The sequence below is a fragment of the Carassius auratus genome, chromosome 32, assembly GCF_003368295.1.
Source record: "Carassius auratus strain Wakin chromosome 32, ASM336829v1, whole genome shotgun sequence".
In the NCBI taxonomy this organism is placed as follows: Eukaryota; Metazoa; Chordata; class Actinopteri; order Cypriniformes; family Cyprinidae; genus Carassius; species Carassius auratus.
In genome coordinates this window covers 7,013,159-7,031,362 of record NC_039274.1, presented here as the reverse complement: position 1 = coordinate 7,031,362, position 18,204 = coordinate 7,013,159, and the positions used below count along the sequence as shown (strand labels likewise).

Below are 18,204 nucleotides of genomic sequence, written 5' to 3'. Positions count from 1 at the left end.
TGAAGCAACTTACAAGATGTTTACAAGAGTGAACAAACGGAATAGAATATAGGACGTTTGTTCAAAGTTATATGGTCTTTAAAAATGTATTCAAAATGATAGCACAAAATAAACGTTTTTAACATTCTCGTAATGTTTGCAAAATTATAAGATGAAAAGATCCTTTAATGTTTTCACAAATGAGAAAAAAATGCTTTTGACTGTCATAACTTAATTGTAACATTAGCAAAATGTTCATAGAACATATTTTTTGTTAGCTTTTATGACGCCCCTTAAATAACTCTTACCATTTGTAGCATTTGTTGTTGTTGTTATTATTTGCTGATGATATGTACAGGATATACAATAAAATATAAAAGACATAAATATAAAATGTCATATTAGACATAAAATGTCATATTACTATTGCATCATGTGTAATCTGGAAATGCCTCAAAATCAAGCAGCATGTGCGACATGCTTCTCATGACTGGATCTGTCTTTGGGTGCGCCACAATGCGCCAATGGCACCAGTGTGTAAGATGCCACTAAATGTTACAGCTCTTCTCTAAAGGGAATGTTTACATAGAAAAACAATTAAACATTGTGCAATGGGAAATAAATACATTTAAAAAAGGTGTTGCATTTGGAGTTACTAAGAAAAGGTATGTAGTGGGCCTATTCATCTGGCTATATGATCTCAAATATTGGGCTCCCATGTGGCAATTTGCTCAATGTAAAATACAACTGATTTATTGTCATCTTATTCAGGTGTGCATGATTTAAAGCATATGTTCAAAAATACTGCTCACTTTCCCACTACAATTAGAAGGGTCAGATCCCCCCAAATCCCCCTTTTTAATTCACACCCTGTGTAATTTGTCAAAAATACTTTTCAAACTATGTTTGATCCAAGTCTGTTTTATTCGCTCTTGAGTTGCCTGTTTCTTCTTCTATATAGATTCAATTAGTTGTTTTCTAAGAAGCAGTAAAAGCATTGTGTTCCACGTGTAATCTAATTCCACACCCGCTTTAGCCAAAGGCGACGATTTCTATTAGATATGGGCAATCAGTTCATCCCATTAAAGTCAATGAATGTCCCCTTAAAGCTCTCCAGCGTTTCTTTTATGAAACCTTTACAAGCCTGTTTTTGTGCAGTTTTGTACATATTCTGGTTCAGATTAGATAACAAAAGTAAGGAGCAGAGTTTTAGAGGCTGATTTATATGTTTTTTAACACACATTCTTCCCCCAAAGGAGCTGGAATCTCTATTCTCTATTTCTGTATTTGACCATACCATGTGGAAAAGGGTGATGCTAAATAAGGTCACCTTTAGAGCAAAGCAACCTTTCCTTGAAGCATGAATAATATTTGAATATTCTGCATCAATATTGCAATTAGTCTCCATTTGACAGGAGCAAGCATTGGTATTCAGGATAAAAATCCTAAATATTCCTTTTTTAAAAAAATTTTTATGAAACCCAAACCAGATGGCAGACAGTGCCATGACTCACTGTAAAATGTCAATTATTGCACCAAATAAGGACCTTGATGTCAAGACATTAGTATTCTTGTATTCCCCTAATTAGGATCAGTTTTACCATTTACGTTTTTTAATGACTGTATTTACATGAAGACCGGATATAATCTTGAAACAATACATCTACTTTGCAGTGTTTTACAAAGCATTTGAACATTAAAAACATTCACATTCACTGAGAAAATAATTGATCAAAACAATTGTGATCTAACAAACAGCCTTGATGAGCATAAGATACAGAAATATCAAAACATATTTTAAACACTAGTATATATATATATATATATATATATATGCAAAACCATATAATGGAAATTTTCTTAGCAAGGATATATTAACACGTTGTCACAAGGAATCGAGTTCACTATATCAGAACCTTAACATCAGTGCACTGGGCACTATATTGCATCATCTTTTTATGAACAACATACTACATGTCATACAAAAACAAGAACAGGCGTGGTGATGATATGCATGAAACTGAATGTTGCGCATTGCTTATCCTGTCTGGGAGGATAGACTTGAGTAAATGAGCTTGAATTCATCCAGTGGTTAGCGCAAGGTTAAAGCATGTTTTATGTGTGCTCTCACTAAGAGGAACTTTAAGATGCTTCTTGCCAAGGTCAGGACCTCCTGCTTTGTGGGCATGATGGCTCGAAATGAAAAAAAAAAGACATAGAGAGAAAGAAATAAAAACGACAAAACGGTAATTTTAAGCCCCGTTCTGACATTTTGACAAGGCAAAATAAAGCTGAAGTCTAAGGGAGATAAAAAGAAAAAGGAAAGATGCAGTATGCGGCCTCCTTCTAAGGGAAAAAGTTTTTGCTGTATACATTGTCTACACATGCAATGGGAGTGAAGAGTCCGTGATTTGCAGCTATTTTGCAACCCGTCAATTAGCAGTGTAGCCTGTCGGCGCTGACCTTTTCAGACGAGCCCCCGATCTGCCCCCTCATCTATTCCAACACAGACCGCCCAGCCAAAGCCCTAACAGCTAACACTTGTTTGGTGTTGTGAAAATAAAACCTGATTACTTTGAGCTGATTGTCCACAATTTGACTAGGCAGACTCACCTCAGGCTGAAATAAAAATAAATGCTGCAATATTGTGAGCAAAAGAAGGGAGAATGAGAGCATGAGAGCAAGAAGGGCGGACATGGAGATGGAGCAAAAGACGGAGAGAAAGAAACAGTAACAATAATGAGACTTAATTGATACCCTGCAATCTCAACAATTGTGATTCCAATTAAATGCCCCCCTCATGTTTGAACAGGTTAAAACAAATTGGCTGTGGAAATCACAGCTGGTTATCACAGCGTGTGAAGACTTTAATGAAGTGAGTGTAATCCCATCCTTCATACTGTTGTATCGGATGAGAGAGAGAGAGAGAGAGAGAGAGAACATTACCTTTCCATTAGACATCATCATATCATCGTCCCAGACCTGCCCTTTGATGATATTATATTGACAAAAGCACTCTTAGTCACTCGCAGAGTACACTTACTGATTGATTTGGTTTTGATATTCTGCAGCTCAGCACAACAGAAGGTACATTACAGAAACCACTTAATGATGAAATTATTTCTCCTTTACCAACCTCCTTTATAATATTAGAGAGGACAGATAGCCTGTTTCATCCTATGTTGATGACAATACGTTGGCAGGAACTGTGTTTGACTTTATGCTAAATCAGTGTAATTCTAAGGCCTTGTTCTAAATGGTGTTCTGGCAGTGTTGCAATGGCTTCATCAGTAAACTGAATCCTACAACAGTGTCTACTGAGTTAACTCCCTTTGCGTGATCTTTGAAGGCAGCATAGATTTATCCTGCTCTGCCTATGATTTTACTATCCTATGCACTTGATTCTGTAACAGGTGAGCTAAAAAAATAAATAATATATATATATATAATTAGTTGGGCCTATCATCAATGCTCTCTCTATTTGTTTTATTCACAAAAAAATATATATAATGAAAAAATGATGCTATACGTCTTAGAAGCCTGCCGTTTTGTGAGGTAACTACGTGCACAAACGCTGCCTGAGAAGTCATTGGCTATATGCCAGCGAGGCAATAAGTCTTCCTTCTGGATGCAGAGACAGGGTGTCTAGTCATTTTGAAGAAAAGTTATAGGCGGAGTTTGACTTTTATGCTTGGGTGAGGGACACCCACTGGCAGACGAGCCACGAGCACTTTTTTATGTTCTACATTTCATATATTTATATAACATATAGCCCATTCATCATTAAAAATACATAAAAAAAAAACATGCCTAATGCAGAAAAGCCGACTCTTTATCCGAATTGCGTAGATGACCACTGTCCCTCTGATAGTTTTTAAGTCAAATCGTTCTGTATGTGCAGTAAAGAAAGACCTGAGAATCTGCCCTGTCACACTGAAGATCGGAGCCAGATTCTCCTAACTGAGAAACTTTCTGATGTAGTCAAACCAGTGGGCAGCGTGAGTGCAAACCGCAGTAGCCTAGTCTGAAAATGTTTAGACATTTGTCCTTCCGTAGCATACTTCATCTTTAAGTTTCTCAAGAAGAGTAATCGGCGATGCGATCGCACATTTCACAAGATCCACTTCAGCTGTCACAAGCCGACGGTGAATCATAAGACTTACGTAGGCTATTCATCACACGCCACACTCAAGGCCATCGCTTCTTCAGCCAGAAATTACTCAGTCCACCACATTTTATTAGCGGCTTTATTAAAAAACAAGAACGAATTTTGTTAACTTGTTTGTTAGAGTCGCGACTCGCGTGGATATGACTTTAATTAATTTAGCACAAAATGTACTAAATGTACTTATTCTTATTCTACTAAAACAATATGATAATACAAATAAAATAAGAAAATGTGAATCCTTTAATTTGTATATTTTATTCATAGCTCAGATAATATCATTATGACTGACTGAGTAACAGCACAGGAGGTGAAACTTCACCTCTGACCTGCCCCAAGACAGACCCCCCCCCCCACCCCCCCGTGTCAATTAGCCTATATGATATTTTAGAATCACTTGCCTTTACTGCAGAAAAGTGACAAAGTGGATATTAATTAATTCTGTATACATTTATTGTGAAACCCATATCCACACTCTCAATGACATAAAAGCAGAAGGATGCACATCTAAAAATATTTGCAAATTCACTAAAGATTTTGATCAGTTTCTTTAGAAACAAGGGGCGGTTTATTGAAACGATTAGCTTACGCTATATACTAGGAGTTGCTGTCCCCTAGTGGAAGTTTTCGGTATGAAAGTATTTGTTAGCAAGCTGCTAATCAGCAGTTTTTCTTTCATTATCTCCTGATAATTAACAAGAGTGTACAAACTCTTCTAACAAGTGTTCATGCACACACACACAAAAACTTTGCTGTGTTAACAAATTCAGATTTGCAACCTGTATTGCTAAATAAATACCACTGCAGTGGAATCATTTGGAACCAAGCCCTGTGGTGCATGCTACCGTGGGTGTGTTGTGTTGCCTGTTTGCTCACAAATTGGCCTATTTTCAGTGGATGCAACAGAGTATTAGTCTAAACAAGCAGCAGGGACAGAATGCTAACTCAGCAACATCTCCTCTCAGTGGGAATACAAATAAAAACAAGATGCAAAGCAAAACCTTTGATCACAACTCACTTTCTGTACCAAAGTCCCTGAGCAGAAAGAAGAAAAAAATTAAGAATCTCTTTTGTAATATATATGAATAAAAAATAAAAAATAAAAGATTCTCCATAAAACCGTATTGAGAGGCCTGTGCTGAAAGCATATGATCTCCAATATAATCAGGAAATAACCATTTTCTTTTCAAATGAGATATTACCAAACAGTTTTTTTTATTTTTTATTAGACTTAATATGAAAACAAAACTGTGTTTGGATTACAAGCTTCATGTCTAAAAGTGAATGTCTAAAACAAAATGAACATTTTAGCTGCATCAGAATAAGGAATGTTTTAGCATGCCTATATTTTTGTAAACTCTGATCAGAAAGCCTTTAAGTAAACCACTGAATAGTTCATGAGATACTTGGTGGTGTTAACTGCCGACAGGGCATATGCTTGTGTACAAAAATCTTCTGCCCAAGCTTAAGGCACGTGATCAAATGGCATGGCAGAATGTGAACCTTATGGCTGCATGCTGTGTCAGTCATCTTTCTTATCAGAGGTACTGTCCTCCTGGAGGTTATTATGAGAAGCAGTACAGCAGTGAGACAAACTGGCATCAAAGTCTGGCTCCTCCCCCTGGAGACCCTGGTAACGCTGTAGCTCGATGTAGGTGGTGAAGAGCTTGGCATACTCCGGGTGGGTGAGAGCGAAGGAACAAAACTCATCTGAGAGACAAATGGAGACAGGAAAATTACTGCAGATTTATTATTTATTCAAAAAGAAAACAAAAGTAACAAGTAAGGCACTTGGCGGGCAGTAATGAATGAATAATGCTGTAAATATGCTATGACAAATAGCATATTTATATCAGACACTGTGTGAAAACATCCTTGAATTAATTTGGCATGCAGCTGATCACCTGAAATCAACTCACACTTCATGACAAGTTCCGCCAACTACTACAAAAGACCAGCCATCGTCAACCTTAAAAACTGATAGATTAGATGAATAACAAACCTTCACTTGAAAGTGTTCATGATTCTACACACAAATAGGCATTTACATACATAGCATTTGCTTGTTGAATGCACCCAACAGATAGTCAAAGGTCAAGATTCAGTTCAGACAGGATAAATCATGACATGATATTACCTGTATTAAGGAATTTGAACTGTGACATTAATTAGATTGCCAAGTCAAGCCAAGTTAAATCCATGTTTTAAAAGGAGCTTCATCTGTAATTCTTGCATTATTGAGTTCTCACTGAGAAGTATTTAAGCCTTTATTGGAAAAAGTATGGTAAATATATTTTTAAATCAATAAGATCAAGTTTAATAAAGATTATGTTGTTATAATGGAATTAAGCATTGAGCAGTTTGCTTAATACAACCTAAACAGGCAACCACAGTTAACATTGCCATTGTTAGGCGTGTGTGTAGTTCAGTTCAGTCTTACAAGCTAAAATTTCATCTCACAGCTTAAAAAAATCTGCCAAACTAGACAACTACTCTCACAGTTCCTGTGAATTGTGTGTATATGTACAAATATAAAAAAACACTGAACATACTGTACAACACGCACATATAGGCTGTATCCGAAAACTTGCCTCGGTGCCATATCAGGCAATGACTTTGCAGGCAGGGTTTTTGCATGAAGGCACCTCATGAAACTGATTTTGGACAGGCTTCTGAGGCAGACTAACGGTTTGATGATTTACAGCAAAATATATAGAGAGCTTTGGTGATAACTAAATGGATATTTATGCCTTCCTATCTTCAAATGCGTCCTCCGAAGGCAGCATTTTTCAGTTTTTAGAATGTTGCCTTACATGCACACACACAGAGAGAGAGAGAGAGATATATACAGTATTTTCCGCACTATAAGGCGCACTTAAAAGCCTTTAATTTTCTCCAAAAAAAAAACAACAACAGTGTGCCTTATAATCCGGAGTGCCTTATATATGGATCAAGGCGCTCTGTCATAATGTTGACATTCCCTTTAGCACAGCTCCATCTAGTGGATGCATAACACAAACCCAGTCGAACGTTTGACTGCAGTATTTCCTATTCTATGCGCTTTATAATCCGGTGAGCCCTATATATGAAAACAGTTCTAAAATAGACCATTCATTGAAGGTGGGCCTTATATTGCGGTGCGCCTTATAGAGCGGAAAATAAGGTGTATAAATAAATAAATAAATAAATAAATAAATAAATAAATAAATATATATTTAGGGATGGCACGGTTCGCTGAAAAAAATCGAACCGTTCGGTTTACCACACACGGTTCGCACGCGATGGGACCGCGGTTCGATTTAAATCTGACATAGCATACAACACATTACAATATTCAATTTCTGTAATCAATATAGCCTACCAGTCAACGGTTTTTGAACAGTAAGATTTTTTATGTTTTTAAAACTGCAGTAGGTAACTTTTGTAAAAATATATTTTTTACATATTTGTTAAACCTGTCATTATGTCCTGACAGTAGAATATGAGACAGATAATCTGTGAAAAAATCAAGCTCCTCTGGCTCCTCTCAGTGGTCCTATTGCCATTTGCAGAAAGTCATGCGCTCCCGGTAAAAAACAACCAATCAGAGCTGCGGTCCGTAACTTTGTTTGTGTTCAAAATGTAGAAAAATGAACATAATAAGCGAGTACACCATGAATCCATTTTCCAAACCGTGTTTTTAGCTTGTCCTGAATCACTAGGGTGCACTTATAATAAGTTTTTATATTCTGACTATTTTAGATTGCTTCGGGGGTACCGCGGCGGAGTAACCCAGTACCTTTGTGATTCTTCATGGACATAAACAGAGAGAAGTAGCTCCGGCTACGATGTTCTTCTGCAAGACGAAAGCAGTTCTGTTTATTAACCGCTAGAGTGTCAAAAGTTACCTACCGCAGCTTTAAAGAAGTCTCTTCTGCTCACCAAGCCTGCATTTATTTAATCAAAAGTACAGCAAAAGCAGTAAAATTGTGAAATATTTTTACTATTTAAAATAACAGTTTTCTATTTGAATTTATTGTAAAATATAATTTATTCCTGTGATCAAAGCTGAATTTTCAGCATCATTACACCAGTCTTCAGTGTCACATCCTTCAGAAATCATTCTAATATGCTGATTTGCTGATTATCAGTATTTAAAACAGACGAGTAAATTTTTCAGTATTCTTTGATGAATAGAAGGATCCAAAAATCTGCATTTATGTGAAACAAAAGCTTTCGCAACAAAATACCCTATACCATTCAAAAGTTTAGAGTCTATTTTTTTGTCAATTTTTTGGGGAAAAAATTATAGAAATGAATACTTTTATTTAGATAGGATTCTTTAAATTGAACAAAAGTGATGATAAAGACATGATTTTTACCAAAGATTTCTATTTCAGATAAATGCTGTTCTTCTGAATTTTCTATTCATCAAAGAAACCTGAAAAATTCTACTCAGCTTTTTTTTTTTTTTTTTTTTTTAGCAGCAATTTTAAAATATCAGAATTATTTTTGAAAAATCGTGTGACTGGAGTAATGATTTAAAAAAAATTCAGCTTTAAAATCTCAATAAATTACATTTTGAAATATATTCAAATAGAAAAGTTTTTTTTAAATAGGCTAGTAAAAAAATCTAAATACTGCTTTACTGTACTTTGGATCAAATAAATGCAGGCTTGGTGAACAGAAGAGACTTCTTTAAAAAAAAAAAAACAAGTTTACTGTTCAAAAACATATTTTATCTAATGTCTAGCTTTTAATTGGCGTAGAAATATTTAACTGCTGGACAACAACATATAATAATGATTTGTTTATATACAACAAATATTGTTTTTTTTCATCACATATTAATAAGGCAGGATAGATTCTATAAATGCAATTAGCACTGCATTGTTCATATACTTTGTTTATCACCTGCTGGAGATGACTCGGAAAACCATATACTGTCGCAATCGTATGTTTAATGTGTCTGTTTTTCTGTGAAAACAACTGTTTTCATACAGCAATATCTCAATAGCTGGACGCTTTTGCCCATATTAGGAGTTTCCTGGTATGACTTTCTGCGCGAGAGCGCCCTCCGGCTTTGAGTATGAATGAAGCAAACACTTCAGCGCTCCTTTATGTTCATCTCACCTTCTGGGTCCGAATAAAATATCATTTCATGCGCCGACTATCCTGTCTCTTTGAGTTTAAATCTATATTTACTCACACCAGCTCCTGAAAACCTCCATTCAAACACACTTGACCGAAAAAGTGAGTGGTACAACTTTCCGTGATATTAAAAGTCAGGGGGACACGTCCCCCGTGTCCACCGCGTAATCTACGCCCTTGTAAATATGGTATGTTAATATGGTATGGTAGAACGTAAAACAAACTGGGTTCAGTTAATATATGTTTTGGCTACCCAGACATTACAACAACGGCGATGAGAGAAAAAAAACCTTGGAAAAACCATTCACTTTTGTTTAACACTATTGCCGTATGATGTGCATTCTCTTAAAGTGACAGTCTTTATATTAATCGAGCAATAACAACAAATAAATCACTCACTGCTCTTGATTAAAAAGCTTTTGTAACTTTAATAAAGAACAATCTTTAATTTATACAGTCAAATATGCAATGCTGTTTTACAAAAAACAAAAAACTGAAAATCACTGTTTATTTTTTGTTTCTTTACTCTATTGTATTTATTTGTGCTGTTGCTCGTAGTTGGATATAATATTCTCTTTATTTATTTATTTTATTAGAAAGTATGGTTTTTCCATAAACATAGCACATAACGAACTGGACCGAAACCGTTACTCTAAAACCGTGAAACAAACCGAACCATGAAAAAGTTGAACCGTGCCACCCCTAATATATATATATATATATATATATATATATATATATATATATATATATATATATATATATATAATGTGTGTGTGTGACAACCGAATGATCTCTTGATTATAATAATAGTATGTTATTTAGTTGTTGGATACATTTTCTATACCATGGTTAAATGTGACTGACAGTCTTATCACTGTGGTAGATGCTGTACAGTTGGCATACATACCATATGTTATGTGTCCTGATCCATCTGCATCAATTTCTTTGAAGAGGCTGTGGACCTCAAGATCACATACTCCAAGAGCAGAACGTAGCAGACCGCTAAACTCCTCTTGTGTGATACAGTTGTCCTCATCAATATCAAACAGCTGCAAAAGGAATTCAGAACACAACTAGAAATCTATCTGCCTCACATATATATATATATATATATATATATATATATATATGAACACTTTTTGACAATAAAACACAGAGTAGTAGTCCCCCATAGCAATGTTCTACATGTTTCTTTTTGCAATTTTGAGGTTTTTTTTTTTTTTGTAAACAACTTCAAGATGTGAACAACCACTGACACTTCAGTACTAATATGATTTACCCTCGTAACCACACCATACAATGTCTTCTTTGAGTCTTTATCAAATTAAATCTTTTAATTTCTGCACAATCACATTCAGAAAATTCATGATGGTATTTTTTTCACAGTAACATAAGTGCTATTTGTGACATCATTACCTTAAAAGCAGTCTGAATGACTTCCTCATTATTAGCTGGGCGGCAAAGAACTGTGACACCAATGACATACTCTCTGAAATCAATTGTGCCATCGCCATTCTACAACAACAAACAGGCCACAATGTGAATGAAATATAATACTGTTTGATTCATCCAGTACCATAGATTTAGATTTGCTGTTTTTGAAATATGAAGACTGAAAATAAAACAGATTTGTCAGAGTATTTCATACATTCAGCTTCTTTTCTGGATCTAAGTGGTGCTGTTTTCCATATGGCTAGTTATGGACATACTCACCCTGTCAAACAGAGCAAAGAGCTCCTGTAGAGCTGGGCTGATGGGTAGTTTGAGAAAGCTGGAAAACTCCTCAATTGTGATCCTCCCGCCTTTGCAAGAACAGGCTATGTTGGCAAAACTCTCCAATTCCTTCTTCACATTGTCCCATTTTAATCTAAATTTACAACAGACACAGAGATTGTAAGCTTAAACTACAACATGCTTAAATTATTATGTGTCATGTGGGCTAACAGTCTCAAAACGTTTACTAATACCAAGGATATGCATTTTTTTATAATATATACAGTCATACTCCAACTTCCTGCTGATCTTGGTAAACTCCACAAGACCTGCCTCCATAGGCAGAGTCAGTTCTCCAGCTGCAATCATCAGACGACAATCTTCGTAGGTGTGGTCTGTGACCGGCAGTCTCAGAGACCTAGTGACAGAGTGAGAAATTATGAAACAGTCATTAACAGTGAAATATCGTATTGTGCACACACACTGTAAATATCAATACAAATCATATTCTAAAGACACAAGAGAAAAATAATAGCAACAAGGCATGCTTACTCAGCCATCACAGCTCTCACTGACTGAGCAAACTTGAAAGGACACTTTTTCTCCATCTCAGTGGGAATTTGAGGAGGCAGAAACTAAAACACAAACACAATACATTCTGTATATAGACTAGAATACTTCACTTTTTGGAGATTAGCTGTATATGGTGTGAGGGATTAGGTTGTCATTCATGTTTCTTCAACAAAGGTGCAAAAAGCTGAGAATATTATTATGAAATACACAAATGTTTCTCACAGACCTCAACCTCCACTGTAGTATAGAGCTGACAGAGTGTGAGCAGCAGTAGTCTGGCCCTAAAACAGGAACTAGTGGTGAGGTTCCAAACCAAACAGCATTTCAGGAAGCACTGCTCTCTTTATATGCATGACTGTGCAACTGCATTTCTTGTACTATAAAAGGGTCTTAAAACCAAGCTTATCTAAGAAAACAATCTACAACACTATACATGCAGAGATGTCTGAATGTGTGAGGAAGAAAATGAGAATATAGTCAGACAGCACGCTATTTTCCTTTTGTATTCGAATATAACTTTTATCTCCATTTGCCTTATCTTAAATTCCAATAGACCAATGGAAGTTTGTTTCTTGCAACATTATCTGCAAGCCTGGCATGTGAATCTGAATTATGACTTCTTTGTTGCAACAGTGATTGGAAAAGGCCTAATTTTGGAAGCATTTCATCACTTTTGGCTTTGTTTATGTTTATCATCACTTACGATTTTGGGCCCTGCCACGTCCATGTGACGGTGTCCTGTAAATATTAAAAAGACAAACTTTTGCAAGAACTCTTAAAGAGGAACGAACATTAAACTATTCACACAGGAGCATCAGACTGAAAGACTTCAGGAGCCTATAGTTTGCTAGCTGGCCTATACATTTGTTATGCTAATTTCATGGCCTATACAGTACCATCTTCTTGGTTATTTATGGATTTGCATGTTACAGTTTTTGTGTTACTCCATTGTGTTTGCATTTGACACACCACCATTTGAGGCATCATGACAACAGTATATGACTTCTGTTGAATTCATACTGACCAACTTATTTGGGTATCTGATCAGAATAGGCTGTACTGGGACCCCTGGGACAAAGGCACCTTTGGAGGCAAAGAGAATAGCACATAAGCAGCTTTCATTCATTCTCTTTGTTCTTTTTGTACTGTGTAGCCTAAAACACTGCTCGGTACAACAGTTCCATCTGTTTTCTTTATGGAGTCATATGCTTCAGTAAACAATTCAATCCCTGTCTGTCATAATACCATGCCCTACATATCAGGTCACAGCTATTTGACTGGTTCTCAAGTGGACAATCAATAATTATCAATTAAGTAAACTAAATAACTGTAAAATATAATTATTAAATATAAAATAACTGACCCACTAAATTAATGAAGCCTACTGCAAACAGAGTTAAATATATATATATTTTATAAAATTATAAAAAGTAAAGTATTAGAGGTGTGGATAGTCACAAAACTCCCTCTCTTTTATGTGCTGCTGGTTTTGCTGGCTGTGCACCAAAACAAACTGTAGAAATTGGAAACCCCTAATACCACAATAGTTACTTTTTCCATTCTCTTGTAAATGTTTTCATTATGAAAATGAGTTATCTAATGGGCAACAAGATTTTCATATAATGCTGTTCATAAACAACCTAGATTAAATACTACATTATGAACTTTTGCTAAAACAAACTATATATGTACTTTTTACGGTATCTGTAACACCTCAAGCAGATCTTAAAAGTTAATCTGCATTATCATAGTGTCCATATTATAATTAACAGCTACATAACAAACAAACTAAAATAAACATAATCTGCTTACCTTGTTTAAAGGTAATGAGACATGATCTGTTCGTACATGTTCCTTCAGGAAAAATGAGTACCTATAAACAAAATAAAACCAGTGATATTTTCAGTGGTACCGTACTATCAAAACACAAATTGGTTTGTCTGATAAAAACACTTATTTCATATTCCTAATAATACAGTTGCTAAAACAAATTAAAAATACAGAATGTTGACACCAAACATTCTTTAGGAACCGGACATCCTTTATTTGAGGAAGTACAGGTCTAAGAGTAATTTCCTGCTTTTGAAGGGGAAAACACTTAAATTTGTTACTCTAATTTCACATTGTGAAATCCGCAAGTTATCATTTTTTAACCTATTGTAGAATTTTTTATTATTATTATACAAATTAGTTTTTTTCACAGACCTTTTATGATTCTTGAAGTGGAGACACTCACCTGTGGCCAGTGTCCGCCTGACTTTGCTCTGCGTTCAATCTCAAGGATAGTGTTTCTACGAGAGTCTGGATCTGTGCGTGAAACAAGCACTGGCTGCACACAGCGCAAAAACCCTGGGGAACATAATATCATATATCTTGGTCTGCCCTGGTTTTATTTTGGTTTGTTTCTTTGTGTTGATGGTGGTATTTGTTTACAACTTTGCAGTAACTGATAAACAAAGCACACGTATGGTTTTGTGTAGATTGATATAGATGAAAATATCCATACTGCCAAAGATCGGTGCTTCCAGGGACTCTGAGCGGGAAACAGTCGAGGGTAGACCAGCTTCAATACAGACGATGGCATCAAAGAACGTAGAGTGGGGGGCCACAGCTAGAATGGGGGCCTCTACACTGCTGGCCTTCTTTCCCTTCACCACCACCCTGAAGCCCATGCCGAAGAAATACAGCCGGCCTAGAAAGGTCATCACTCTTTTGTGTATGAACCTGCCCACAAACGCACACAAAACACATGAAATCACACTGGGTAATGTCATCAGTGAATCCATCATACTGACACACGCACACACTCATAAGCACAAAAAGCTTTCTTTAACGGCTTAGACAACATGGCCTCATCGAGTGTCAGCTCAACATGTTACATCAGTTAGGAGAATAACCACATCCCTCCAACAGCCGCTCTACATCCTACGCTAAGACTTAATTAATCTGATCGGTGTGGTCAGTCTAAGAAGAAAGGAGTTAAATTAGCAAGAAACCATGTGGCCTGTTTGATAGAGAAATTTTAGTCAAACAGAATGGAAGGGCTTTGTAATGCAACAAATATTTATAACTGCTGATATGCAAACCACAAATTTCACATTACCAACTCTCACATCTAATTATAATACAGAGGAAACAAACACACACTAAAACACATAGACTCCCCCACCCACCCCACCCACAAACCTTTTTTTGCATGTAGCAAAAGGAACAAATCAGGAACTAAGACAAAACCAGAAAATGGTAGAAGGTAGCGCTATATGTAAGGTCAAGATTTAAGGTTTAATGTGCTAGCGGTCAAGTTTAGTAAGTAGGCCAGGAGAAAAAGTAGCACAAAAAAGGTGTATTTTAGTCTTGTGCTGAAATGTAGCAGGTGGCGTGTATCTGTGTGAGTGAAGAGGGATCAGTATATACCTTCTCCAGCCGGTCATGGGCTCCACTGCTCCTTTCAGAGACTGTCTGAATGTTATCACGACAGAAACCGGCCACATGATCATGAGAACGAGAAGCAAGAAAATGCCACGGAGCGGCACAAGGATGATTCCTAGAAGAAAACACTACACGCAGACATAAGAAAAAAATGAAATGGACACACACACAATAAATGTAAAATATACCTTTTAAAAGAAAGACTGTCATGTAATTGGTTTAAGGGCAAAAAATAATTATGTAAAAAGTAAATTACCTCCAAGTTTAAAATATGAATAATCTTTAAAAAAAATATATATTTTTATTGAATGAATACAGAGACCTGTTTGATACTTTTAATAAACTATTAGTTAACATGCAAATAAACTAGCACAACTTCCATCCTTGCTGTAGGATGACTTAAGTATTATGTAGACATGTAATGCATTATCTGAAAATAATTACACACCTTAAAACATTTATCAATCAATCAATCAATCAATCAATCAATCAATCAATCAATCAATCAATCAATCAATCAATCAATCAATCAGATTCAAGCATTCGATAAACCCATAGTAGTATTAGTAGTATTAACAGTAATCTTATTAACCAATTTTAAACAAATATTTTTAACAAAAATATTAATAACTTTCTCTCTGCCACACGTTGTGAACTGCGTAACTGCGTGATTTCCCTTATTACAAAAACGGTAACACTGTTTGAAATTGTAACATCAAAGTAATAACATTACAACACTTTCTGCAGCATAAAGGCAATTGTGATTCTCATTTATTAACTAATCTGACAAATTAAACATTTGTTAAATGTGCGATTCATGTTCCCCATTCAACCACGTTCCCCAAGTTATTGTAAGAATAATCAAGATTAAGTGAGGTAGTAAGAAAGATCATTCAAAAAGTTAGATTAGAGGGAAACTAATCATTAGGCGAATCACATTAAATGTGGATAAATGTATATAGCCTACAACGTAGAATCGAATTTCTTAAGTGAAGAATAATACTGACAGGCATTTCATAAATGGAGAGCAGGACTCACTTTGATTTTATCGGCTTGTGTTAATTTTAGGTCGTGCACGAATGGGTTGATGACGGCCGGCAGCAGCAGGGAACGCTGTCTGGGCAGTGCGTTCGTTCTCTGAGGAGGCATCTTCACTTATCACAGCAGCGCTACATGTGTCCAAACCTCTATCTACGAAGAGCTTCCTCTTTACACACCACAGGCACCACCTCACATATGACTCGAGCTCTAGCGGTCTGCGGATGTGTTTCATAATCTTCTGCCTAACTAGAAGAAATCTTTATCCTATTCGCGTTGGACCAAACTTTGAGCATCCCAGGAGTCCAGACGAGTTTGGAGTCAAAGTCGAGTTTTGTGTGTGCACTGGCTGCCTCGAAATGCGCTTATATATGTCCTGAAACGGTCTGTAAAGAGGGAGCTCAGTTGGTTTTTGAGACAAAGTGTGTTACACCCAGGCACGTGCACACATAGACATCAAAGGGGGCTTGAGCACCTGCCCTTTTTATTCCTGGAGAGAAAGTGCCCTTTTTTCTGGGGTGTTTTTATTTTTATTTTTTATATATAATATATATGCCTGTTTGCGCACAGCTTCCCAGTCAAACAAATATATTTATTTAAGAATAGTATATCTAAATATCAGGTCAGGAGTTCTGAAGCGCTCATTGAGAACCGTTTCTGTCAGACGCGTCTGATTCGTCGAAAACCGAGGAGCTGATGATGATACTGCGCATGTGTGATTCAGTGTGAAGCAGACTGACTCACAGCTCGTCTGAACCGAACTGATTCTTTTGGTGATTGATTCTGAACTGATTCTGTGCTTATGTTATAAGCGCGGGTAAACTGAAGGCTTGCATTAAGGGCAGTCATCGCTAATGACATTACATCGAGCGCAAAAGAACCGGTGAACCGTTTTTTTTTTCCAACTGGTTTATTTGATCGAATTGTCCGAAAGAACCGGTTCACTTGAGCACCTGCTCCTTTGCCCCAAAAGTGCCCTTTTGTCAAAGCAAAATTTCCTCGAATTTTTTTTGTAATAACATACCCTTTTGTGAATGCCTGCCAACGCCCAATCATAATATTACTACAATTTATTAATAATAATTTAGTCGTAAATAAATTGACCAATATGATGACCTTTCACCTGACCGGGAAAATTCCTCAGGCCGCACGCGCATTTTTAATTGTATTTTCAGAACCGTGGCAGCTGGTAAGTGGTGTTTCATTCTCAGCGAAGTGATTTTGATGTTTATTTACTTATTATTATTTAACAAGAACGATGTGATGTGAGAACATGCAGATAAGTTGCTGTGTGTAGCCTGTAGTGTAGTAGTAACACTAGCGTGCTGTTTGAGGGAGGAAGGTTTCACAGGCATCGAGGGGTCTGGTCTTTTTTATGTTATTTGACTAAACTTTTATTATATTACAGTACTTATTTATTTTTTAACACGTTGAGTGCCTTAAAAATAATTATCACAACACTGGTAAGGCTTATTCAGATTTTCTCATTCTCTGAATTATCATTATAAAAATTCAGGAATTAATTATATAATTGTATTTTAAATGTGACACAAATATTTTTTTTTTCTACAATAGCAACAGTGTTTACAACAGTAAGACCACTTTAGCCTGTAAACTCAATAATATCTCTCTGGAAATAAATGTAAAAATATCAATGTCAATAAAAAAATGCATGATATACCTGACATCAAAGTGCAGTGTGAAGGAGATGAATAACACATGTAGCCTGTCATTTGTTATAATAACAATAACAACTACAACAGTAATAATAATATTAATCACTTTATTCCAGTGGATCAGTTTTTTTATGTTTTGTATCAATATTTAAGGTGGACTTATTGATTAGGTGCAAGAGTAGTAGTGATGGTTAAAATAATAGATTAATGCTGAAACAGAGAAGAAAAAGCCATCAGGTTGGGACAATTTAAGACATTTCAGTTTCTAATCCCAGAGCTATTATTATTTTAAACTTAAAATTGTCTTCTCTATTGTTTCTTTGCTTCAAAGCATTTGCTGCTGTATCAATACATAATCATCCATATCGATACGTGAATCCGCAAGGAATGCATCACAATATATTGCTGTATTGATATTTTGAACAGCGCCATTTAAAACCTTGTTCCATGTGCCCCTTTTATACTTTGAGCACCTGCCCCTCCAAAGGTCTCTGCACG

At 36.0% G+C, this 18,204-nt stretch overlaps 1 protein-coding gene across 1 annotated transcript; it reads right to left on the bottom strand.

The window, feature by feature from the left end:
* Positions 1-5,348: 5,348 nt before the first annotated feature.
* On the bottom strand, positions 5,349-16,469 carry LOC113051473 (lysophosphatidylcholine acyltransferase 2). Its single transcript, XM_026215246.1, has 14 exons — positions 16,031-16,469; positions 14,978-15,120; positions 14,070-14,287; positions 13,800-13,912; positions 13,376-13,436; positions 12,588-12,646; positions 12,267-12,301; positions 11,790-11,844; positions 11,543-11,625; positions 11,283-11,408; positions 10,991-11,144; positions 10,694-10,792; positions 10,185-10,326; positions 5,349-5,854 (listed from the first exon to the last, which is right to left on the bottom strand). Exons 1-14 carry the CDS (start codon positions 16,139-16,141, stop codon positions 5,667-5,669), a joined length of 1,587 nt encoding a protein of 528 aa, XP_026071031.1. The 5' UTR covers positions 16,142-16,469; the 3' UTR covers positions 5,349-5,666.
* Between the last annotated feature and the right edge of the window lie 1,735 nt (positions 16,470-18,204).